Source organism: Oxyura jamaicensis, chromosome 1 (genome assembly GCF_011077185.1).
Source record: "Oxyura jamaicensis isolate SHBP4307 breed ruddy duck chromosome 1, BPBGC_Ojam_1.0, whole genome shotgun sequence".
NCBI classification, from domain to species: domain Eukaryota; kingdom Metazoa; phylum Chordata; class Aves; order Anseriformes; family Anatidae; genus Oxyura; species Oxyura jamaicensis.
The window spans coordinates 78,043,971-78,070,273 of NC_048893.1; the positions used below are offsets into that span (position 1 = coordinate 78,043,971).

The 26,303-nt window shown below is 39.4% G+C and overlaps 1 protein-coding gene across 1 annotated transcript; it reads left to right on the plus strand.

Moving 5' to 3' along the window:
• Positions 1 to 5,430: 5,430 nt before the first annotated feature.
• On the plus strand, positions 5,431 to 16,364 carry TIGAR (TP53 induced glycolysis regulatory phosphatase). The gene is made up of 6 exons (XM_035312487.1): positions 5,431 to 5,571; positions 7,517 to 7,554; positions 9,358 to 9,479; positions 11,830 to 11,907; positions 14,331 to 14,441; positions 14,877 to 16,364. Exons 1-6 carry the CDS (start codon positions 5,540 to 5,542, stop codon positions 15,333 to 15,335), a joined length of 840 nt encoding a protein of 279 aa, XP_035168378.1. The 5' UTR covers positions 5,431 to 5,539; the 3' UTR covers positions 15,336 to 16,364.
• Positions 16,365 to 26,303: the final 9,939 nt, after the last annotated feature.

Genomic DNA, 26,303 nt, shown 5'->3' on the forward strand with positions numbered 1-26,303 from the left:
GAACAGTAGTTCTCGGTAGCAGACACGTTAAACCTAGACCTGTTAACTTAAAACATGAAGATGAGTAAAGCTGAGGTATTTATAATGATGTAAGAGCTCTACGTGCAATATGCTTAGCAAGAGGAGCTGTTCTGTGTTCTGCTGCAACCTGCTAGAGAGAGAGAAAGGAGTTGATGGGCAGTACAGTAAAAGGGAAAAATGTCTGCTTAAATGTCTGTCCTTCTGTAGAAATGGTGTGGTGATAGCTCCATATTAATATTGATTCTTCTCTAAAAATAAACTGGGATGTTATTTGAGCTTTTCCAAAACATAACATGCAGAAACTACGAGAAGCATTAGGACAGAGCAGTGAAGGAGAGAGAGAGAAAGATCAACACACTGGCCACTTTTGGAGCTACAGTTGCTCAGATTATTCAGTAATTCTTCTTAGAGCAAGACTTCTGTTTTGTCTAGCTGGAAAGAAACAAGCATCCATCTCTGAAGAGCAACAGATTGACCTTTTTGATGATTAGGGTTTTTCAGCACTCAAACAAAGCTGTGAGCGAGACATAACCAGCTGGAGGATAAGGAATGAATCAGGACTATTACTCAACATTCCCAAACAAAAGTAGTTTCCCTCAGTTTTTCCAGCTTCTTCGAGTTTCTTTGGATTTGCTTTTTATATATGGCAAAGTATTGATCTTTCTGGAGTGCCCTGAGAGTATAATGTGTTTCCCCAAGTTTAGGTATTAAGGTTTGGCCTCACGTCATAGAAACTTGCAACAGTAATTTGTAAAACCTGGATGTGATTCTCCTTGATGGCTAGCAGCACTGGAGAAAACGATTAAATATGTAATCTGAGTGACATGCAGAACTCGAATGGGAACCTGACCTGAGCTGCAAAATCGAAAGGTGCATATTTCACGGGGGCCGCTAGATGGCAGTCACGTAACTCTCACAACGGCAGCTGCTCGGAGCTCCGCGGGGAGACGTCGGGCGCTTCACAGCCTTCCGGAAGGCAAAATGTTTCACCGAAACTTCTCACTCACCTTACAGCTCGCCTGAAGGTCCTCATCCTCATCACCCAGAAAGCGTGCAAGTGTGACCTGAACTTTCACACTTCAGGGTTTGTGCAAATTGGCCTGGAGTGCTGTTGCAGGAGCACTGGATGTTTTCTGTTCAGCGGGACAGCCACATGGGGCTGGCTCTGCTCCCTGTTTGCAGCTGGTATATATCACTGAAAGCCATCTGAAAAATAATTAAACACTTTCCTGAAGTTACTTTGCCATGAAAGCAATTAAGGTAGTTGCAGAAAAGGTATTACACAACCATATTCTCCAGCCTGACAAATTTAAGAACTGGTGAGAGCACAATCTCTGTGCTAGGATTTGACCAAGTCATGAATTTCTTCATGCCAGCATGTCCTTGAGAATTGTATTATGGAGTGAGAGGGGTGGGGGAGGAAAGAGTTCTGCAGAAGTTCAGTCTCGGTTTCTCCTGGGCTGGTGAACTTGTCAGAGCAGGAAGGAAGATCAGCTCCTGAAATGATAAGTGGTCTGCAGAGAATACCGCCCAGATGATGACTTCAATTTTGCATATTTTAATTGCTAGTTCTTCTTCCACGGAGACAAGTTTTCCTGGCCTGCTGATATTGTCTGATGTTAGTGATGTGCAATCCATGTGACAATAGCTTTATTACAGTCAACATTTTTCAAAACTGATTTTTTTTATTAGAATATTTCCCGTTTGAAAATTTTCAATTTCCAGCACCACAAAATATTTTTCTTCCTAAGAAGAGTTCCTCGAAACACTGTTCCTCATTTGAGGAGTTTCTTTGTTTGTGTTAGCAGTTATGCTTTATAGACACTTTGTTTCACTAGGTCATCTTAAAACATGGGGTCATGATCACAGGCTGACATGATGTGCTACAGCAGATAAATTTCTGAAGAGGAAGAAAAGAAAAATAAGGTTAAAACACTCAGGAAAAATACATATGTCCATGCTACGAAGATGAAGAAGACAAGAACAAAGATAAGAGTATTAAACAATGATAAAAGGAAACATCTAGTAGCCAAGCCATGAGGCTGTAAGTCAGAAGTCTCATGCTTTTCGAGCTGTTTTCTCACAAGTCCAGGCTATGAAACTTCAGACAAAGTCTCTTAAAACTTTGCCTGAAGAGCTGTCACTTTTGCCAAGGGACCCGTACCAAAACATGCATTTATAAGATGATAGACAATAACAGTGTTGACTCACATTTGTTTCTTGTACTTTTAAAACATGCTTGAAACACAGCTGGGGGCTTACCATCGTAGCAAAACGCAATTGTTTTTTAATGGTGTTACAATAGAAATAGGTCAGAACTGAGTCTTTTGGAACTGGATCATGTAAAGGCTAGACATGTCACTAATTTCACCCATTTAAAATGTCAGTTCTGAAGCACTACAGAAAAACAAGGTTATGCCACAGTATCAAAGGAAGATAAAAGGGTAATGAAATAGACCCAGTGCTGTATTAAACATTTCATTTAAAATGCTAGAAAATGAAAGAATTATGTTTTAGTCTTTTTTTTGGGGGGGGGGGGGGGTCTAAGACACAAATTGGTTTTAAAGTTAGGTCAGATGTCTGGGCAAAAATTTCAGAAAAAAATCTCCAATAACTAATTTTTAGATAACATATATTTCTTTCTGTTATAAAATCCTAAAGCAAATACACTCAGCTCTCTGACCAACTAATATTTTGGTTAATTAGATCATCTGTAAACCATAAAACTTCAGCTTTCTGAGGTGAAAAGGATGATCTGTGGTTGCTTCTTCTGTAACATTGTCCATTTTACCAGCAGTTAGGTCATTGCTCATTGCTTATTATAAATCATCCTCAGAAAAATAATTAATATTTTAATGTTAAGTACTATTTTCTGAGTCCTTTTGTGTTATTATAGTTTCGTGGGTGTTTGTGTTGACACTTGGATGACTTATCCATTTATTTCCTTGCTTTTGGAAACCATAAAATACATATTACCTGCTATCCTACCCTATATCAATAACAGTGACACTATTTGACCAAATTTTTATGGTTAATTTCCCAAAATGGCAGCAATTTAAAATCCTTACTATTTCTGGCTAGTCGGACCTTTCCTGGGGAGAATATCTTATTTCAGTGTTAATAAAAACATCTTCTATGTAGTGTTGTTGTAGTTTGCCAAAATGTATTTGTATTTTTTGCCCTTTTTTTTTTTTTTTTTTTTTTTTTTTTTCAAAAACAGGAGGTAAGGAAGGAACGGCAAAACAAACTTCTGTTTTTCTAAGACTTCTTTTCTTTTGCTTTGCTCATCCATACTAGGAAAAGTGAAAGTCAGAATGGCAAACCCTAGCAACAGAAGAAAGAATCCCTTTACTCACACAGGGAGCAATGCATAGGCAACAAGAATGTCAACTACAAAATGAAGATGCATGTTCCCACAAATGCTGTCAGTTGGCCCAGAAATAATACCACTAGGCAACAGAGCTGATTTATTTTATCTAGATCAGATGTCAGTTTGACTCTTAAGTCTGCAAACACCATTGTGATACAGGGTGTGGATGAGATGTTGGTAGATAGGTGGATGGCAATGTTCAGTTTAGTTTTGCTCTTCTCTCTACCCCTCTTCCCAGTTCCTCTTCTCTGCTATTTCTCAAGAATGATGGTGGCTGTGGAGCAAGAGTGGTTCCATCCAACAAATCAATCTGCAACAGTCTTAATACGAAATTCATCCAAGATTCTGGATCCCAAAATTTTATTCCACCAATCTCCCATCTAGGTCCCAGGCACTGAAATTATTTGGGTAAATAGGGCCTGAAGAAGATCACAATCTGTCTCATTTTTTGGAAAACGTATGGAGGCTTTGGACTGCATGAAAAGAAGAATGGACAACAGTTTGAGGAAGGTGATTCTCCACCTCTTCTCTGCTCGTATGAACACCCACCTGGAGTACTGCATTCAGCTCTGGGACCCCCAGCACAAGAAGGACATGGACATGTTGGAGTGAGCCCAGAGGAGGGCCGTGAGGATGATCAAAGGGCTGGAGCACCTCTCCTGTGAAGACAGGAAGGTTGGAGCTGTTCATCCTGGAGAACACTTCAGAGAGACCTTATAATGGTCTTCTGGTACCTAAAGGGGGCCTATGTGAAGGATGGAGAGGGACTCTGTAGCAGGAAGTGTAGTGATAGGACAAGGGGTAACAGTTTTAAACTAAAAGAGGGGAGATTTAGATTAAATATTTGGGAGGAAAATCTTCACTCAGAGGGTGGTGAGGCCCTGGCACAGGTTGCCCAGAGAAGTTGTAGATGCCCCATCCCTGGAAGTGTTCAACGCCAGGTTGGATGGGTCTTAGAGCAATCTGGTCCAGTGGGAGGTGTCCCTGCCTATGGCAGAGGAGTTGGAACTGGATGATCTTTAGGGTCTCTTCCAACCCAAACTATTCTACAAGTTGTGCCACACAAGGACAGCTTGGCCCCATCTGTTGTGTAAATCTACAAATGTGCCTACGTCACCCACTGCTTTGCCTTGTGAACTGCGTGGAATAGTTGCTCTGAAACCAGTCCTCTCTCTGATGATGATCACTGAGGAAATATGATTTGGCTTCCAAGACTTTTAACCAAAACTTGTACCAAAGCATAATTTACCCCCTAATACTAAGAGCAAAGTCCTGTTGTTGATTAGTATTCTTATTTTAGTTGACAGATCAAGTCTGAACATCAACAAATTCTATGTCTTTTGAAATGTAGTGAACTTACTCAAGCCTCTTGTCCTAAAATCATGAGATTATGTGAAAAATAGTGTTTAAGGCAAAAGCCACCTGATTATAATTGTAAAGTAAGAATATATGCCTTGAGACTTTAAAAGATGTTTCAGACTGTGTATGTCTTCGTTTTAATTGTTAAGGGGATTTGTTAAGAAGAAATGTTCCACATCCATAGCTCTTCAAGGGCTAGTTGGCACAGCCCTCACCTCCGCTAGATGATGTACCTGCTGCCCGTGAGGCAGCCCTTCCCCTCAAACACTTTCTTCTGCCAAACACAGGTTGAAGTTGAACCTGCATCTATCCCCACAGTCCCTGCCACGCATTATGGTGATGAACGCACTGGGGCTTCCAACGTATTCCAAGAGGGGGGAAAAGCTCATGGCTGAGGCGTGCAACTGCCTCGGCGGTGCTTCTCCTTGCAGGGGGTTGTTGGAATGGAGGCAAAGAAGTTGAGGAAAGAAAATTCGTATATGAAGGTTTTTTTGGGGGGGGCGAGGGGAGGAGGGTGTCTTTTGTTTATTGATTGATTGAGGGGGTGTCTTTTATTTATTTATTCATTTATAGATTTAGTGAAACGAGCCGAAGGCTTCCCTCAGGACCCACCTTCCCCTTTCCGAGCACCTCAGCGGGGCGCGAGGCGCTAACGGCCGCCCACTGCCGCCGGTAGCAAGAGGAGGAGGAGGAGGAAGAGGAGGAGCAATGGCGGCTGCCGCCCCGTGACGTCAGCGCCGCGCGCCGCAGTGCGGGCCCCGGCAGCCGGCGTCGTGGTCGTGGGTCGTCATGGTTCGCTTCGGGCTGACCGTCGTCCGGCAGTGAGTACCGCCTCCTCCTCCTCCTCCTCCTCCTCGTCTTGCCCCTCAGGGAAACAAAGCCTTCGTCTCTTTCGCCAGCCCTTCTCCGTGCGGGAGCTCTGTCAGCCCCACGGCCCTCACCCGCAGCCGGGGGGAGTGCGGTGACGGTGCCCCGAGCCCCGCCGGGGGCTGAGCGGCGCTGCCGGGGCCGTGCTGGGTCCGGAGGTGCTGCTAGCGCCGGCTGGGCACGGCAGGCTGGTGGAGAGGGCTCTGCTTAAGGCAGGCTGTGTCAGGGTGGCTCAGTATTGACCGAGGTACGGTGTTACACGTAAACTTAGTAAGGGCTATTTATGAGCTCGTAGGTCTTGTGACCGTCCTCCTGCCAAAAGCTCTCTGGTGGGGTGAAGAGTTCGTTTAAGCAGGGTAGGTTAACCTTTCTGCTGTGAAATGTTAAAGAACTGGCATTTGTGGCTTCTTCAAAATCACTAAGGCGAGCTGCTTTTTTTGTAGTGGATATTGACAGAGACCAGTGGTTAACAGGAATAAGCAGCTCCAGCTCCCTCCAAATGAAAGTTAATTTAATTTAAGTTAGCAGTTAGCAAGCTGGTTCCAGCTTCCTCCAACTGACAGTAGTTAGCTGTTTAACTTTATGAAAACCAAGCTTTCTTTTCATCTTCAGTATAAGGCTTAATACTTGATTAGTGCAAATACTTCATTAGTGCAATTGGAGCAACAATTTCCTTTTTCTAACTTGGCTCTTTTTAAGAGTTATTCTTCCCTTCCAGACCTATATCTCATGACTTGATGGTCTAGTTGCAGCCTTTCTTTTACATCATTTAGAAAGCATGAAAGCCTGGAACAATTTGTTAAACTTCAGAGCTTCAGGTGGGACTGTAGGAGGCAGTTCAGTAAGATACAAGTCATTCATCAAATGGGTTGGTGTTAACTTAGCTGTGCTTGTGTATGCTGTGCTAAGTTAGTGCTATTTGGAAATCTGCAGATGCTGCTGTTCCCCGCCCCCACACTGATGACCAGCAGGATGGACTCCATCCACCCTGATGCATTTTCCTCAGAAGGCTTAAAGCAGCTGTCAGGGTGTGGGTAGAGCCTGGAGAATTAAATTGTTGCCCTGGGTGCAGGGACGTTTAAAGTGTGCTGTAGAATAGTGTTCTCTCTTAAAATACCTGCTTTCTGTGATTGGTTATCTATTTGGGGCTCATCTTAAGGACTTCTGCCCAGCAGTGTTGATAGCTATTTAAAAAGCAAGCAGCATATTTGGCCTTCAGTATTGCAAAAACTTAAGCATGTGACGTTTCAGTCAGGTGAGGTGTCTCAACAAAGCATAGTTAAATTTATTCATGTTAAGTTTTCCCTCCAAAATATATCTTCATGTGGTTTTAGATGTTCTTCTCTTGCAATACTCCCAGTTATGATTTTTAAGATTAAATATTCTAATTTTGAAAGCAGGTGATATTAATTCTAGTAGTTTTTATACAGCTCTGGCATCTTATGCTGTGCTTCTTCAAAGTGTGCAGGCTACTCTGCGCCCACTTTGATAAAGGCTTGAATTGGCTTCCCTCTAAAGCATAGAGGTCCAGTTGAGTCGTACATACCTCTCTTAAGAGGATTACAGAGTCTTCCTACTTCTCTCTCTCCAATATGACGCTGTAATAGATAAGTTATGCTGCATTTATGATGAATTTAAGAGATTGCTTTCCATCTCTGTGTTCCAGGTAGGTTTGTCTTAGTAAATATTGATGGCATGATTGAGGCTGACTACTCGAAAATGGTTTTGTTCTATTGTAAAGTCTTTAAATACATCTGTTTTTGAAAGGAGGCTGCGCTGTACTGTGCTGTATGTCGCTTTTTATATTCAGACTCTTCTTCTCCCTTTCGTTTATAATATAATAATGTTATTGAACTTTGACTAAATTATTGAGTCACTTTTTTGTCTAATGTCTTTCAGTGGAGAAACAAGATACAACAAAGACAAGATACTGCAAGGTTAGTGTCAGTTATTCTGGAAGATTGAAAATTATTCTTCCTTACAAAAAGAAAAATCCCATAATCAACTGCTAAATATTATTACAGAATAATATTGAATACCTTAGGCTATTAAAATATTTTTAGTTGTAGATGGGAATGTTAGCTTGATAACTGCAGAAGACTATGAAGATTGTAAGTCAGTCTCTGCAGAATGTCACCAAATAGCAGTACTTCTCTGGTATCAACAAGAGTTTTAGATTTCCTTTTGCCAAACAAGACAAATAAGTTACCTGTAATCAAAGTGATAGCAGCACCTGTTCAGGATGCCAGAATGTCACAGACCACTGTCTGAAGTCTCAGTAGTTAGTGTCAAGCCTGAGAAAAGGGCTTATGGGACTTGCGTGAGTAAAGATGCGTGAGCTGCAGCTCTGATGAAGAAGCAGCTAGGTGCACCTTCATGCAATGACTGCAGTTAGTAAGGAACCACAGAGGCAAGAATAAGGGTCATGTTGTAAAGGATGTTGTTGCCTTGAGGTGATAATCTGTCACCTGCAAGGAAAAAAGAAAGGTGAAGATTGCTTAAATGTGCTTGAGTTGTTTAATCCCAACTCTTTCTATGACAGTTTTTAGAAAAAGCATTTAATTAGTGCTGGCTGACTCATAAACCCAGAACTGAAAACCATGAGTTGCTTGGATGCCTGTTGTCGGAAAACTAAGGCTTACAGCTACAAAGAACCTTGGAGGCTTTTACTCTGAGTAAATATATTTTATTCAGTGCAATGTGCTATGAAGAATAATTGTGTTTCTGGATTTTCCTACCCCTATTTTGACATTGCAACTTAAAGTAGGCAATACAAGCGTGGACACAACAATTTCTTACAGGTTGGTCCCTCTGCCACAGTTCTGGGTGTATGATTCAGCCAGCACAAAGGAGTACATCTTTGTCGTTAATGTTGGGTCACCAAAGTGCTTGTTCTCTCAGCACTGTCCTAGTGCTCTGTGGCCAGTTAGCTTCACAGACTGTTCTACCTGAAAACCATTTTTGTAAGGGTTACTTTTCAGCTAGATTTGTTAAATCAACACACTTGCTATGAGCTGTATGAGCATTAGTGTCAATATGCGAGGTGGAGCAGGGGAGAGGAAGAGACCACAGCAATTTGTGTTTACATCAACTCTAAAATTCTTGTGAAACTGTGTCTTTGGCAAAGAGTGTGTACTGCTTTCCACATGACACAAAATCCCATCTTGTTGCATCATTTCTTCAGGGCATTGTCGATATTAGGGAATGGGGAGGAACCGCCATTTCATATTTGTTAGGACTTGCCTCTCCTGTTGTATATTTTTCCTCGTGTGTATTTTAGTATCAACAGCTGTATCTCAATTGTATTGTCTGTTTTTTCTTATTTACAATGAACAAACATTTTCAGTTTTAATTTCACTTGAGACTGATTCCTCTAGCAAGGAGCCTACCAGAGCCCACTCTAAAAAGGACAAGTGATTTGAAATGACTACTCATGTTTAGAAACTGTAGGCCTCTGTCTTATGTTTAAAAGCTGTTTAAAAAAAAAAAAAAGTGAATACCTTAATTTCAATATCATCAGTAAATGATCCTTCTGCCTTTCTGGTGTGTGCTCCTTTCCTTTATGCTGTGTGACTTAAGTTTAAGAAAGACCAGAAGAATAGTCACTTCTACAAGTGGCTGGCTCTGCTGAAGGAGAGGCATTTTATAATGACTGAGCATATTCTCTCTGCCATGTTTGCAAAGCTGATAAATGACTTTAAATTTACTTGTCTTAATGTTGATGGGTTTTTGCTTTGTAGGTCAAGGAGTAGATGAGCCGCTCTCTGCAACTGGTTTCAAACAAGCAGATGCTGCTGGTTTATTTCTCAGTAATGTAAAGTTTACTCATGTCTTTTCAAGTGACCTCCTTCGAGCAAAGCAGGCAAGTGCTTCTTGAGGCTACTGAATGTAAATATTAACTTCAGATTTTGGTGTTTATTTGTTATTGATGGTGCAAAAATAATACAGTGAAGGAAGGCCAAAGGCTATTTTAATGGATTTAAAACTGAAGTTTGAGTTGTGTAGAATTCTAGAAGGACTCTGTGAAAAAGGGAACTTCAGTGCAAACAGCACATTGGTGAAGGCCAGCTTGCAAGATGACATGTAGTGTTTTTCTTATGGATTTTCTGTTATTTTGTGTGTGCGTAGGTTCTTGTTAAAAGAGTGATTGAAACTCAGAGGTAACACAGACCAAAGTGTGTTTTTTTTTTGTTGTTGTTTTTTTTTCAAATAAAAAAACAAAGCAAATTTGCACCGTTTTATACATTGTAACTACTTGTGTTTTTTTGAGAAAGGCAGACCAATAAAGGCAAGATCAAGTTTTGCTGTAAAGTCAGTACAAGAACCATTAAATGTACAGTGCTGTTGGATTTTGGCAGGAATGCAATACCATACCGCTACTATTAATACTATAAATACCATACTATTTTAATAGATTATTTAAAGATATAAAATAGATTATTTAAAGAGGAAACGAGGTTAGTTACTGAGTGGGTTTACGTGTGGCTTTGTATGCAAGATTAAAAAATGTTCAAAAAAGTTAGGGAAACAGAACTTTTATATGTAGAGGTGTCAAGCTGCTAGCTGTTCTAGGAAGGTCACATCTCCTATGGGAACCCTATCCTTAATTCTGTTTCCTGTTACTAATTCTGTGACTTCAGGAGATATAAGACTTTACATGATTGAAACTAAGAAACCCTAAGATAGCCCTAATTTCTTGCTTTTTCCTCAGTTGTACTGGTACAAAAGACTTTGAAGCCTTGTAAACCAGATCAACGAAATCTAGGTTAAAATTTCTTTATTTTAACGCAGGTCATCTTGCTCATCTGTTTTTGCAGCACATAAACTTGTGAGACCAGTGACTCATTGGCTTGTAGCAGCATAACTTAGGCAGAAAACAAACAAGAGAGGTAGGGAGGAGTGCAATAATTAAATACTTATAAAATGCATAATAATGGCATCTTTTATTAGAGAAAGCCTTTTCCATGAGAAGCGTTTGCACACTTCTAAAGTAGAAAGCAGACCTGAATTTCTCCTTTGCATAAGGGCAACATGTTTTGCCATTCTTTTAAAAAACTATCCAGACTTTGTGGAAGCTTTTCCAAAGACATGAAGAGAGCTTCAATTTCTATTTGCTTTTCTCTTTTTTTGGCAGCTGCAGATCTATGAAGGGCGCCCTTTACTGCACTGTCACTTCATTGCTCGAATGTGAGAGGAATGTGCAAGTTCCTTCGAAAAAGGGGTGGGGGTGGGGGAACACTCAAGCCTGAGCAGGGTAGGAGAAATTGGGGATGTATGCAAAGAGAATTGTACTACTTGGGCAGGAATTTTGAGCACTAAAAGAGATGTACAGGTGTAGGACAGGCAGAGAGAGAGAGGCTTTGCAGAGGAGCGTGTTTGACAGAGTTAGCCTCTACCAGTTAACCTCTAACCTCTAACCAGAGTTAACCTCTACTTAGTGGGGGGGGGTCAAAGACTAGCTTCAGAAGTTAGCAATGTGGAAGAGAGCAGACCTGGAATTTGAAAATATGAAACTCAAGACATCCAGACATTGGCAAAAGCAAACTGAGCCCTTTGGGTTTTCTCTCTCTCTTTTTGGCCATGCTATCAAAAAGCAGGTGAGTATAATCTTTTTTTTTCCAAGTGTATAATCCAGTGTGCGTCTCCTTCCTGAGCATCAAGACTGACACTTCTGTATATTGCCAACAAACACCCTCCTTCCTTTTAAGTGCATCAGGAGTATTTGATTTCTGAGGTGTATTAAGTAGCCATTTGCCGGAAAGTGATTTCATTCAATAAATGTTATCTTTTTGGCGGTTGGAGTAACTGATCAGTTTTGAGGAATGCTCTGCTTGCAAGCATGACCCACGTACTACAGGCAAAGTATGTGTTGGCATGATTGCTTTGTGAATGGCGGTGTACTCAAGAGGAGATGTGGCTTTTATCCCAATAAATTATGCTGCTGATGTGCATCTAGCTGCCCACCTTTCATGGGTGCTAAGTGTCTCCAGTTGTTATGGACTTTGAATTGGGAAAGAACTTCCAGAAGATTGCAACAATTCTGCCTTTTATGGCATGACACAGGCCATATATGCAATTCTGACAGACACTATTAGCTGGAAAACTTTTAATCTTGTGTACTTGGGTTTTTGGGTACTATTACTACAGTTCACTTAGATTGTGGTTTTGTAAGATGGTTTGGGTATTGATGTGACTATATATTCACTTTTTAGACTGCTGCCACAATTATAGGAAAAAATAAGTTTTGCAAAGATTTGGAAATCAAGTATGATGCAAGACTTCGAGAGAGAGTAAGTGCCAAAAGGGTTTGTTTTAATATTGAACAATTTGAAAATGTAACTTACTGCTGATCTTGACTTACTAAATAGTAGATTTAACAGTGGAGAGCACTATATGAATTTAATAATTAAGAATCATTTTATTTTTACATCAGATACTATAAATAATTTGCCTGACTGCAGAATTCTGAAGCAAAGCCAAAATCTAGTGATAGTGCTATAACTGTGGTATTCTGGTGATTTCAGTATTGAATGACTTGCATGTGGAGGGAATTGGCTTAAATGTAATAAAAAGCTTAGCTATGTGTTCTAGCCCCATACTTAAAATGTTAAAGGTGCTCCCCTTGCCTCCCTTCTCTAGCCTGGTGGCACAACCTGATGTTTTCTTTTTCTGCTTATACCTTTTCATTTGCATGAAGACTATTGGAAAACTTTCTGTGGTCATGGAACAATCTGCTCTCCTGATTAGCCCCTTTATCTAATTACAGGCGTAATAGTACCTCCTGTCTGTTTTTAACTATGTCTTGATCAGAATAAACTCAGATGCTGGCTGTTTCTGCTAGTATGAGTCACCCTTCAGATGCTACACTGACTGTGTCAGCTGAATTTTAAATACTGAAATGCTACAAAACCAAAAGTGGGACTGCATATTGCCTGCAGGCAAGTAAGTGTTTAAAGAGCAGAACTTGATTGTAGCATTTCCCATTTTGATCACTTTCTCTGACAAACTCTGGTTCACCCCCTGAAATCAGGAAGTTACATGCTTCTTAATCTTCTTTAATTGTTTAACCACCTGGTGTTTTCAAAAATATGGTGGGCTGTGATACAGTTTTACAAAGAATAATCTTAATTTTGTTACTTTTTTTTTTTTTTTTTTTTTGCATTTAATGGTGTTTGTATTGATGTGTAAAAATGCCAGTATGGTTTCTGCAAGCCACAAGTTGTAAGGCACTGCTCTGGATAACTGAAATTAAGTTTGAATAGCATGAAAAGAAATTTTAAGCTTAAAGGAACATATGTCATTGATCCTATTAAGAAAGCTTTATTATCTTGTGCCTTGCTTTCATGGGAGAAGTCTGGAAAAATATTTTAAGATTAGGATTTCCTTTTTCGTAGTGTCAGAGCTTTTTTCTTCACATCTTAATGTTCTTAAATTGCAAGTTTCTCTTTAGAGAAGGGAACAGAAAGTGGAGTTGTTTCAGTACACTTAAATTCCTAAGACTATAATAAATTATTATGGCTGCAAATTCCATGTCCACAGCATAGAAATCAAAGTATCAGTAATAAGCACTTATCTGTTTTCCAGTTGTCAGTATCTGAATCTATGGAACGTGGGCAACTGAGAGTTTGACAGTATAGCACAAGTCCTTACTTTCTCAAAATACTCATAACTGTACTGTTTTCACTGTCCTTCTAAGAAAGGACCAAAGCTTTCTGTTTGAATGTATTTTTTGTCTGTTAGTGGTAGTGAGGTATTAATTTTCAGTGGGAGAATTATTAATCTGTTTTGCCACTATTGAGAGAGGTACTTTGGAAATATTTTCAAGGTAAAAAATGGTAGTAGACACCCACATGTATATCTTTTAAAATATATTAGAGATTATAAATATTAATTTAAAATGTGACTACTAGTGGTCCAGAATGACTAGCTGGTATATATGGGTTCTTTTTGCTGTTTCTCATATGGGCCTTGCATTTGGAGGTCTCAGGAATAAGTGTGCCATTGAAGATCATTAATTGCATGTTCTGAGTCCATTAGCATATGTCCTTAAGATCATTTTCTTCTTCCTTGTTTTCTAAAAACTCTGTCAACAGCAGTAATGTGTGTCCTGAAAAAACAGGGGGGTGGCCCTTTGGCTATTTTTAATAGATATAGTACTTGTGGTATTTTTTCTTTTACTCTTTGCCCTTTTGAAAAACTTTGTTTTTTAAAATGGATTAATTCTGTCTTTTGACAGTTACAGAATTCTTTAGATAAAAATATTTTTTGCTTATGAAAAGCAATTCTTGTAGTATTTCTGTAAATGAAAAGTAAATGGAGTTTATCCTCCTGTGAACAGCTATGTACTGACGTATTTGCAACGCAACCTCAGTTATGAAGACACATGAATTTTGTATACTAAGAATGAGTGTCAAGAATATAAGAAAATCTCTAGTCAAAGATCAGGCTGAAAGTAGTGTTTTGAATGCTAGCCCTTTAGATGAGATGCTACACTTAAAGTATTTCTCTACCCAACGTATATATACTTCTAACCTAAATAGCAGATATAAAGATATATTTTCCCCCAACATTGGGATTAAATGTAAAAAGTAGTTAAACCTGCACATTACACTTGAGAATCTAGAAGACAAAGCTGGAGGGAGATGTTTGCATTGGAAGTGATAGTAAAGACTTTATCTTGCTAAACCTAGTCTTTGTAACTTGCCTTTTACAGAAATACGGTGTTGCAGAAGGAAGGCCTTTGACTGACCTCAAGGCTATGGCAAAGGCTGCTGGAGAACAGTGTCCTGCATTCACACCTTCTGGAGGAGAAACTCTAGATGAAGTATGGTATTTATGTATTTGTGCCCTGGTTTCTAGGCTGTTTCATTAGTGCAGATACAGCTATTGCTTACTTAAGAACATCTTACTGAAAGTTTAGTCCAACCAAAGGACTTCTTCCAACCATTTTTCCAAGCTAAAAGCACCACTTGACCTAATGGTCGTCCATTAGGGAGTCACTTTAGAAGTAAAATATTCATTCTGAGATTTACTCTTCCTTAAGCTCTCATATGCAGAAGTATGGTGGCAATTGCTCTCATCCTTGGCTTTGAAGGGCAGAGCAGTTTTCACAGCATTCACTAGCTTACCAGTGCTTTCAGAGTCTTGTCTGTGATAAATGTTTATATTTTATCTGAAGTAGTTGTATCTCTGTTTTCTGAAAGCTAAAATCTCTTGCATTCTTCACAATGTACTCTTCTGACCTTTATCTTCTCTTTAGGTAAGAGAACGTGCAAAGGATTTTTTTGAATTTCTATGTCAGCTAGCTGTTGAAGTGGAACAGAAAGAGCGAGAGATGCATGGTTCAGCAAGCAGAAGCTCAGGAACATCTGAAGAACAGTCAGTTTTCCCTTGGACAAATCACTGCAGTGAACCAGGACTGGGCTCTGATAACGGTGGAACTTCTAAAATACTAGATGCCAATATCTTAGTGGTGAGTCATGGAGCCTACATGAGGAACTGGATTGGTTATTTTGTTTCAGATCTCAAATGTACTTTGCCAGCAAATTTAACAAAGTCTCAGTTGTCTTCTGTCAGTCCCAATACAGGAGTTAGTCACTTCATTATAAAACTTCAAAATGGAAGTATATTAGAACCTGAAATCAGGTGTGTTTGTCTTAATCAAGACTCTCACTTGGTGGATGTGGGAGCTGAATGTGTAGCTCAGAAAGTGTTTTAAGAGTTTTTATAGGGGGGAGTGGTATTCAGTCACCATTATACTAAGCTTGGGAAAGGTATTTATAGTAATTAACAAGATTGACTGGAGTTATTGGCACTAAACTGCAAGATTGAAGACACAACTGCCTACAATCTTAAAATAACATTCAGTTTGCATGCTCCTAGTACATGTATAAGTTGGTGCTGGAGAAACAACACATGTTCTTAATGAACAGTAACATCCAGTCACTTGCATGCCTGTTCCTACAGTGAATATTTTTAAAAACTACTTTTTGTTAGTCCATAAATATTTTAGTTATCTCCAGGTAAAGCAGTTGGGGTGGGGGAGAGTAACGGTACCTAAAAAAAAAAAAAAAAACAACTATACTGTATTCTTGTTTTATTACAAAAGGCTATATTGTAGTATTAACACTTGTTGTTTTGAAATAATTTTTTTGAATGCAATAGTATAATTTAAAAAGGGGTATTGCCTAGTGGAAAAGGTTGGTACAGAGTCAGATGATGTGTTCCTGGTTCAGATACTAAATAACTGTGAGACTGTGGGCAAACCTCTTTTCCATTTTCCCAACGGGGATGATGATATACCTACCTCGCAGGAGTGTTTTGTAAGAAATTGTTAGTGTGGTTGAGACCTCTGTTGCAGAGCACTGTACACAAACATAAAGTACTTATTTTTAACTGTAAGCAGAATGAGGAACCTCATGCGCACAGAGTTGAAACAATGGCCTCTATTCCAAAAAACAACCTTATCAATATGGTAAATTGTACCTGAATGAAATCCTGTTGTCCATTGCAGTCATACACTTAATGGATGAATATTTTTGCCTAGAATTAGGCAAGTTTGATTGCTTGATTGTTGATGACTGATTGCATATAGCTGCTGTTAGTGCTGCATACCTTCCCCACTGGGGTGTTTGTAGCGTTACTGTGTAAGCTTATCTGATTTATGTTATTTATAATCTCCACATACCTTTTCTTCATTTGCATACTTAAGCCTGTAAAAATGAATTAAAGGCTCCTGAACAGAACTTCATTTCTTTTGTATTTCCTTTGAAATAAAAGTTCTTGTTAATAATATTCTATAAAGCCTTGCTCAGGTAATATAGTTTCTGTTTTTTTCTGAAAAACTCCAGGCTACTTTTTTAATAATTAAATATAGCACCTGTTAACTCATGAAGGGCTGATGGATTAGTGCTAACCTAACTCTTAACAAGAAAAAAACACTACTGTTAAAATAGTAGGCATACATTTAAACTACTTGCAACTGTATGAAGTTAACCATTTGACTGAATTTTTAATTTTGTGTATTTCTTTTTAATGTGCTGTCATGTATTCTAACCAATTTGGCTCCTTTGTCTTGAAGCAGATGCTTGAATTTTAAAGAGCAAAGAGAGGTTGTCATTGTTTGGCTGAACAGGTCAGTACATATACTAAAAGGCTGTCCTGCTAAAAACCAACAACAGAACTGTTTAATCTGACTCTTGTGGCTGAACTTTGCTTCTTACATTCCTGTGACTGTGGTTCAATAGGTAAGTTGTCTTGATTTGTATGTGAACACTGAATGGGGGTCTATTTCTGTTCTGTGTTTGTCCAATGCTAATGCAACTAAAATGTGGAGGATAAAGTGATAATCAGAGTTGGCATTGTATGGCAGAGCTCTCCAAAATCTGGAAATGAACCTAAGGCTTTTACTTGCAATAGGGTTTATTATCTAGTAAATAATGATGAAACCATCTAGCTGCTGCTGTGTCTGACAACTAATCCACAGAGAGGAGAAGCAGTGTGCCTGATGTGTGAAAATGGGTACTAGTAACACATGTCGGCAGGGATTAGCCTTTCGTCCTGTAAGGCTAATAAGAAGGACTGGACTCTTAAAGTTGGGTTGGCAAATTTAAATCAGAGGTGCATATTGCATTGGTAAACCTTGTTACTGATTGATCAACTGCTTTCCTTTATTTATAGATAGAGAGGAAAACCTCTTAATTAGAGCCCCTATTTTCCAATTTGAGGCAGTTCATATATGTACAAGTATATCTGGGCACAGTTTTATGAGTAAGGTTGTTCCAGCAAAAAAGAAACCTTCATAATATATGATCCTGGAAAACTTAAGGTTTCTCAATAACACAGAAATAAGCTTTAGTCAAAATGACTTTTATATAAGCAGTTTTTGTTCAAAACAAAGGTGTTCTTAAGTGTTTGGTTTCAGTGTTATTCAGAAGTAATTTTTTTTAATTCAGATTGTCACAGTAAAATGTTTAGAAAATAAATATTTTTTCCAGAAGACCAGCCAACTGGAAAAAAACTTGATACGGTAGCCATTATTGACATTATACATGAATACCACCTGAATGGTAAATTTGTATTTGTGAAATTATAAATGGCCTGTTTCAAATAAAAAATAATAATAATAATAAAAATACAGTTATGCCAGTGGTAGCTTGAGGAACTGCTCAAGACTCTTATTTAAGTGTCTAAAGATTTTAAAAGAAATAGTTCCTGATTTCTTGACATACTAAATGAAATATGAAATGTACGTATGATGGAAAAATGGGAATGTGGGCTTTTGCACAAAAGCTTTTTGTGAAACACATCTTACTAGATGGCTCCTTAATACTAGATCATCACAACTGAAGAAGATGGACAAGTTTTAATTATGTCTACTAACGGAGTTTATGAAAGAAGGTAGAAGAGTTCATTCTTAATTTGCTTGTCTCTGACAGTTCATGTTTATTTCAGGGAAGCTAGTTACATAGTGAGATGCTATCCTATTGGTGCTTTAAATAGCTTGAGCTTTTCTGAAATTACTGTGTCCTGAATTTTGTCAGCCATTTCCATTAGTATTTCTTTGAATCAAAGTAACCAAGTCAAAAACGTGCATCCTTCCACATCTAGGAAGTGACTGGGGGACCCAATACACTTTACTCCTAAAGTCAGTATGTTTTGTTGGATATGCTGGTGAGATGTGCTTTCCTTAGCCTAGAAAGGCTTCTTTTACTTTCTTGCTACCCCCAAGCTTAATAACATTTTGCTTTTGCTGTTGAGGTAAATATCAGAAAATCTACTTACTGGTCAAATCCTTTGCTGCTTCTTGTGTAATACTTTTCCCTTTAGAGATTTTTGTCTCTATCTCTATAATATGTTTTACCATCTTTAATGTATTTGTAGGTGTTTGAAATGTAGTCTCATGCTGTTGGAGACAGGATACTGGCCTAGGTGATCCTATAGCCTGTCCTAATTGTGGAACCGTAGAATCATTTGGAACCGTAGAATTGTTTGCCTTGGTAGGGACCTTAAGGACCATCCAGTTCTAACCCCTCTGCCGTGGGCGGGGACACCTCCAACTAGGCCAGGTTGCCCAAAGCTCCATTCAGCCTAGCTTTGAACACCTCCAGGGATGGGGCATCCACAACTTCTCTGGGCAACCTGTTCCAGTGCCTCACCACCCTTTGAGTGAAGAATTTCCTCCTAACACCTAATCGAAACATACCATCTCTTAGTTTAAAGCCATTATTCCTTGTCCTGTCACTACACCCCCTGACAAAGAGTCCCTCCTCAATTTCTTGTAGGTCCCCTTTAGGTGTTGGAAGGCCGCTATAAGGTCTCCCCGGAGCCTTCTCTTCTTCAGGCTGGACAACCCCAGCTCCCTCAGTCTATCTTCCTAGGAATGGTGCTCCAGCCCCTTGATCATCTTCATGGCCCTACTCTGGACTAGTTCCAACAGCTCTTTCTGGTGCTGGGGGTCCCAGAGCTGAATGCAGTGCTCCAGGTGAGGTCTCACAGGAGGAGAGTAGAGGGGGAGAATCACATCCCTCAACCTGCTGGCCATGCTTCTTTTGATGCAGCCCAGGATACAGTTGGCTTTCTGGGCTGCAAGTGCACGTTGCTGACTCACGTTGAGCTTCTCATCAACCAGCACCCTCAGGTCCTTTTCATCAGGGCAGCTTTCAGTCCTTTCTCTGTCTAGTCTATATCTGTGTACATAATACAGCTATACTTTTTCTTTCACTGTTGTTACATTGAATGCATGCATTAAAAAGTAAATCAGTAATTTTTATAGCTTCTGAAGTAAATTCTAAACTTTGTATTTTTACATGTGTATAGTATTTTTTTTTTAAGTTTTGAAATTGATGCTAAGATTAAGTCTTCTTGCTTTTGTAAGAAAATCATTATCTTGTACATTTGTACAGTAACTGTACAATTTATTAGGATAATGGGAAAGGAGAGGTGAAGTTATAGATGGTTCCATTAGGAATAGTAGCAGAACATAAATATTTGAGGGATTACTCAGTAGTGGAAAATGAATATTTTGTCTTTGTGAAATGCCAGTCTCTAATTAGCAGTGGAAGACAAGGCCTTAACTACAGGTTGGATTTTCAGCAGTAGCTGCCAAAATGTAAGAGAGGCTGTGAAAGCAGGTTGAGCTATTAAAGAGGTTTCTAGGATGATGAGAATTTCTAGTGATAAGAAAAAGTCGCATATTTTAAATACTTTTGTAGGAAAACAGAACTGAAATAAAAGAAATACCTCAGCTTGCCCATTTAATGGCCTTTAGTGAGCTCTGAGAGAACTGATGCTTATTTTAAATTTATCTTTGAAACTGGTGGAGATGAAAATAAAAGGTATCTTGGCAGCCTTTCCCAGTTGAACAACAGAAGGAAAGGGTGACTACGGCAGTTGCCATGATCAAGAAACTCAGTCCCCTCTTTAAGCTAATGTTTTATTTTGCTGTTTATTTGTTCAATGGTACTCTACTCCCAAGAAAGTGATGATTCAAAATGTAGGGAGTCCCTTGTTTGTGCTTAAGCATTGCTCTATGAGGCCAAGCTTGATTTGGAAAAGGTGACAGGAGAGACAAAGGTGAGTTCAAAGTTCCACTTATTCCTTAGTTTGGGCTCCAGCAACATCATCTCCTAGCAGGTATGCTAAATGTCTAGCAGTCATCAGGCATGCACTTTGGCAGAGTGTGCTGATAGTATCACAGTTTCCTTCCTCTAAAGTAAAGGCCTTTTTTCAAGATGCTTGTTTTATTCCCCACAGTTCTCTGTTGGTGTTGTTTTCCAGACATAGCCCTGTCCTTGCAATAGTTTGGTTCTCTTTTTTTTTTTTTATTACAGAATTTAGATGCGATGCATTCTTTATCCAGGCTTTTGGTATTTCATGAGACTGCCTCAGATGCACATCCCACATGTCTGGGCTTGAAATATGTCAAATTTTCCCTAGATGTGTCCCTGTTGTGAGTGCCTTGGCCATAAGCCTGAGGCTTTTGGATATATAGTAATCCCAGGCAAATAACAGCTGCATGAGCACAAATCAACTGTGCAGTATGTGAACTGTTTCCCTGACATCTGTGGATATGACAAACCTGTGTGGATGATCCGTATGTGCGTGGTAAATCTAACACTGTTCAGGCAGGCCTCATGCACTGAGATAGCTCTAATGTCACTTGTAAACACCTCTGGGATTCCCTAGCATGTAGAAGGCCGTGTTTGAGACTTAATACGTCCTACCTGAACACCAGAAGCTTGTAGTGGGACTCCTGAGAGCACAGTCAGAGGTTAATAGCACAGGCCTTGAGAATATAGGCAGAGGGTGATACCAGGAGCCCCAAGGATTAAAAAAAAAAAAAAAAAAAAAAAAGAGTTGGGAATAGGTAATTACTTTCACTGAAGTAGCGTATTGGAGTCCAAGCAGAACCCATTTGGGAGTATGATGGGACATGGTAGTCTGTTTTACTGTGGTACCAAGTTGGTTTATCAAGCCATAGGTAAACAGAAGTGTGATGTGCTAGACTTAGCACAGTTAAGTCATGTATGTAGCCTTGGAGAACTAACTGAATTCACTTAAATTAAAAGATGAGGTAAGGAAGGTTTTATTTCAGAAAGAGATGTCACAAATTTAGTGAGGTCAGCTTAATACTTAAGAGCCTTAAATGAACATAATGTGGAAGGAAGGGGGGAAAGTTATGTTTAAATAAACTGAATGTAAAAATTACCTAGAACTTCTGTCCCTGTTGGCAAAAATTATGAGGAAGGTCTTTAGGCCCAATTAGATGAATTATCATTTCAGAAGGAGTTACTAATAGTGGGAAGAGACCCTATAAAGTATAGGAAGAAAGCTGTATCGTGCAGAAAGATGTATCTTAGATCTGAAATTATGAGAATTGACATAATGAAACAAGTAGCAAAAAGAGCTTGAAATACACATATATCAAATATGGAGCAAGGGAAGGAGTTTTGGGAAGGAGTTTCAGAACGGTTGCAATGTGTGGAATAGAGATTAAGTAGTTTTGAATTATATCTCCAAAATGCATTGCTTCATTTACAGTAGTGTTGAACACTAGGGTAAAAAAAAAAAAAAAAAGATGGTTAATGGGATTGAGGATAGGGAAATACCACATTTAAAGCCAAAAACTAAAGAATTTAGCATGCTCCTGTCGGGGGAAATGACTAATCTTTATTCCAGAATTCTGAAAACACATCTAAAATTACATGTCTGAAAGCAAGAATTTTAAATAGGTCTGTCAAGTTGGGTGTGGAACTGTATGACTAGAGAATAAGAAATAAAATATTTTTTTATTAGAGAACAGAGGATAAAGTAATCCTACAGAACAGTTAGTTTTACCTTAACATCCAAAGCTTTAGAACAAATTCTGAAGGAGAATATAATTACAAGCAGAGTGGTAAATGAAACCTAGGATATAATTAAGTAAGGTTTTGCCATAGGTAGTTCACATTAAACTGATAGTTCTTTGAAATAACCGATGTCTAGGCAAGGGAGTAGTTATGGAATGTGATCCAGGTGAATTTTAATTGAACACTTGATACAATGCAGTGGTGTGAACCCTCAGTTCAACTGGGAAAAAAATAAATGTTACTAGGGAAAGAAAGTTAAATAGGTATGCAAGCAGTTTCCAGGCATATGATTAAGCAGTAGCATTTGAGGTCAAGCACTCAGAGTAGGTTCCTCATGGCGCTTTTTTTTAAATGACTTTTAGTAAAAATACAGGAATGTGGAAATGTGGGGAGGCATTATCAATAAGTGGATCAGAATATCATGTAGGGAAAGAAATGATGAAATTGAGGCATGGGATTAAAGAAATGCCATAAAAACAGCTGCTACAGACTGCAAGTTCATGCATTTTGAAACCAATGACAAGAATGCCCACTACAAGGTGGAAGTTGCTGAGATCAACAGAGGAGAACAATTTGTGTAATATAAATCTGACTTACTATGGGTAGTTGGTGTTGTATTTAGAAAGGTAAGCCTAATCCTGAAAGATGACTCCTTACCGTGACCAAAGACACTAATGCTGACATTAGTGACACTGTTGAGATTGCACCTGCAACACTAATTTTTGTCACCTTTGAGGAGCTGAGAAATGTAATTCTACCTTGAAAATGCAAGCCAATGACCCAAGTTAAATCAAAGCCCTTCATTACTTAGATAAACACCAATAGCATTTTGTCAAAGTTTGCCTCTTATCAATAGGTCCAGGAGTTGGTGTTTAATGCACATTTAGTTTTGGGAGGAGTGGGAAAAGTGAGCAATATTTTGCTCAATGAGATAATGACAGGACATGGGGAATGGTTTTAAATTAAAAGAGGGAAGATTTAGATGTGATGTTGGGAGGAAATTCTTCACTCAGAGGGCAGTGAGGCACTGGAACAGGTTGCCCATAGATGTTTTGGATAGCCCATCCCTGAAGGTGTTCAAGATCAGGATGAGTCCCTGGGCAAATGGATCTAGTGGGTGGCATCCCTGTCTATGGCAGTGGAGTGGGGGTGGAACTAGATAATTTTTAAGAGCCCTTCCAACCCAAGCCGTTCAATGATTTCACATAAGAAAGTTCCTCTTTCTAAACTGCATCTTCCTAGGCAAGTTGCTTACCCTGAAAGCTAGGACAAGAATGAAATTCACTGATGTGCGGATGTGTATTACAAGTCTTGCATCATGTGTACATGCTCAGAATAGGGTTGGAGGAGATGCTTACTCTGCAGAAGGATTTCCAACAGTAAAGCATCAAAAATCATAGAAATTGAGGTTACCTTTAGTTATATTGCTTATCTTACTACTTCTTGTGTCTTAAAATCAGTCCTGAAAACATTTGTGCTGTGTCTAGGATTGTTTCTTTGCTTCAGCAAGCAGTCTCCTGTCTTATGCACCAGAGGTTGTTCAGATAAAGTGAAGAATTGTTGGGGATGAAGTTTTGCCCAGAGTTCTGGAACAGGTTTGTGCTTACTCAGTCTGCTGCTTGCAGTGTGGAGCTTTCCCTTGCTTCAGCAAAATCACATTTTCCTCAGTTAATAATCAAATTCTCAGATTTCTGTAAGTTATTACTCAGATCAAGCATTTATCAATGCAAAGTAGAATGGGATGTGGTAGGTTAGTGAAGACTTGGAGAATTAAAAACATAAAGGAAATACAGAAGTTCTGGTTGGGCTGTGAATCATCATGCTTTAGGATCTAAAACAATGTCATCAGGGACAGGAGTCTTACCCAGGTGTGAATTTTCATGCTTCATCTTCTGCTGGAAGGACAGCAACTCCAAGTAAAAAAACTTCAGGGTTCTTGTATTTGTTTGAGTAGCCTTATTACCTTAATTGGTATTGAATAAGGTCTGTGACTAGCAGGCTTTTTTATTTATGCTGCTCTTGTTTCTGGTTAATAAAAATAAAACTTCATTCATTCCTGTGAAAATCACGTGTGCTTATGTGATAAGGCTGCAGAAATATTTTTTGTCTTGCAACTTGAGCATAAATCCTCCCAAAAGCCTCTTCCTCCTCTCCTATTTGTGGACTTTCACAGAGAGTCTGTGGTCTTCTGAAAAGCACAATCAGGCAAGAAATCAAAAAAGAGAGTGAATCCCTGTTAAATCAAGGTAAGGATGAAGACAAGGGTAGGGAAGACAACAGAATGGTGTGCGATGAAGAGAACTCAACCACAGCCTGCATAGCAGGCAGGAGAGCAGAAATAGTGGCTTTAGGAGTTAATGTTTTATGCTCAGCAGGTGTGACTCATGCTAGGAGGTACTTAGTGCTTTATTAGTCCAGCGCAGAGCCATGAGGACAATTAAGGGAGTGGAGCATCTCCCTTATGAGGAAAGTCTGAGGGAGCTTGGTCTCTTTAGCTTGGAGAAGAGGAGACTGAGGGGTGACCTCATTAATGTTAAAAATATGTAAAGGGTGAGTTTCAGGAGGATGGAACTGGGCTCTTCTCGGTGACATGCAATGATAGGACAAGGGGCAACGGGTGCAAGCTGGAACAGGAGGCTCTGCTTAAATATGAGACAACTTTATTATGGTGAGGGTTACAGAACAGTGGAATAGGCTGCCCAGGGGGGTTGTGGAGTCTCCTTCTCTGGAGACTTTCAAGACCCACCTGGACGTGTTCCTCTGTGACATGATTTAGGTGTTCCTGCTCCAGCAGCGGGACTGGACTAGATGATCTTTCAAAGTACCTTCTAATCCCTAACATTCTGTGATTATACCTAAAGCTCTAACAGCCTTTGATCTTGTGCTGGCAAGTCCACCAGCAGCCTAGCCCATACCAAAAGTAAACCAAGGGGCTTATCAATGTTTTGCAAAAACTTTTTGTTCTGGGCTTTATGCAACATCACTGTCTTATTATTATTAAACAAAGAATGAAAGAAAAAATTGTTGAAAATCTTACAAGCTTGTTGCTGTATTTATTTTGAAAGTTTGGGAAGAGGAAAGGATTACAGGATTATTACTGAAGAGATTATTACTGAAGAGTAGTTTGTAAAATTACACAACTTGCAATGAGGTGAAATTCAGCAATAGACAGAATAGCTGCGGCCTGTGTGTCTAGCTTAATCCCCTCTGCTCCTTCTCCTTGCATCTGCTCTGGAGAAAAGAGCACTGGCCAAAGGCAATGTGAGGACCTCTAGAGAGAAGGTAGAAGAAGGTTACATCAAGCTACTGTAATTCTAAAACCCCACCCAGGCGAATGAAGTAGGTCACTTTATTTTTTTTTTCTCCATAGGAGGGTACTTTAATGCAATACCAAATGTGAGATTCTGCCTGCTTTATTCCGGTATATCCATCTACCGGAAGCAGAGCCTGTACTGCAGATGTTTCATGACCCGATGTTGAGGTCCCAACATGGATATTTGTGCATTTGTATTTTACTTTAAGTGGGTCCAGATTCATCCCAAACTCTGTGGAACAGCTCAGAACATCAAATTTACTTTTTTTTTTTTGGTAATTACTTTTCCCTCTGGTCTATCAACTTAATTTTTCTCTGCGTTCAGTAGCTTAGAAGAATTTTACACCACACAGCACATCTGCAACTATCCTGTGATTTTCATCTAAATACTGGTCATTTATACTAAAAGGAGTCAAACCACAGAGAACAGTATGGACCTCAGTATGACTCTTATTTCATGCATTGTTCTCAGCTTTGGTGATCTTAGATTGCGACAGATAGTCCTGTCTATGTGCTTTTTATACCACAGTCCCTAACTACTGCACTCTTCTTGAACCTCTACAGCCTGCTGGTACTGATGCTGTGTTCCCTTCCTCAGCTTTCCATGCTATTTCTCTCATTTCTGCTTTCTTGTCACACACTTACTCCATTCCTTCCTCTGCAAACTTTTGTACTCCCAAGGCAAATCCAGCTTGAAATTGTCATGGTGCGACAAACCGCCAAGATCTATGTAATACCACATAATCAGATGGTCACCTGCCATTTGTCAGCCACTCCCCTTCCTTCTCCTTTTTCTCCTTGTCTTTCACCATCGTGTCAGCTCTGTAAGGAAGCAAGAGGTAACTTCACACCAGTGACCACACCCTATGGTTGATATGGGGTCAGGTTCCTTGATCTCCTACCAAGCTGACAGCGTTTTGCTGCAGTTGTAGGCAATAGTCTACACAGCAGGGGTACGTGGGGTCTTGTCCTACCACTATGCCCTGAAAGCACCCAGAGTACTGTAAAACCTGTGAAAATACAA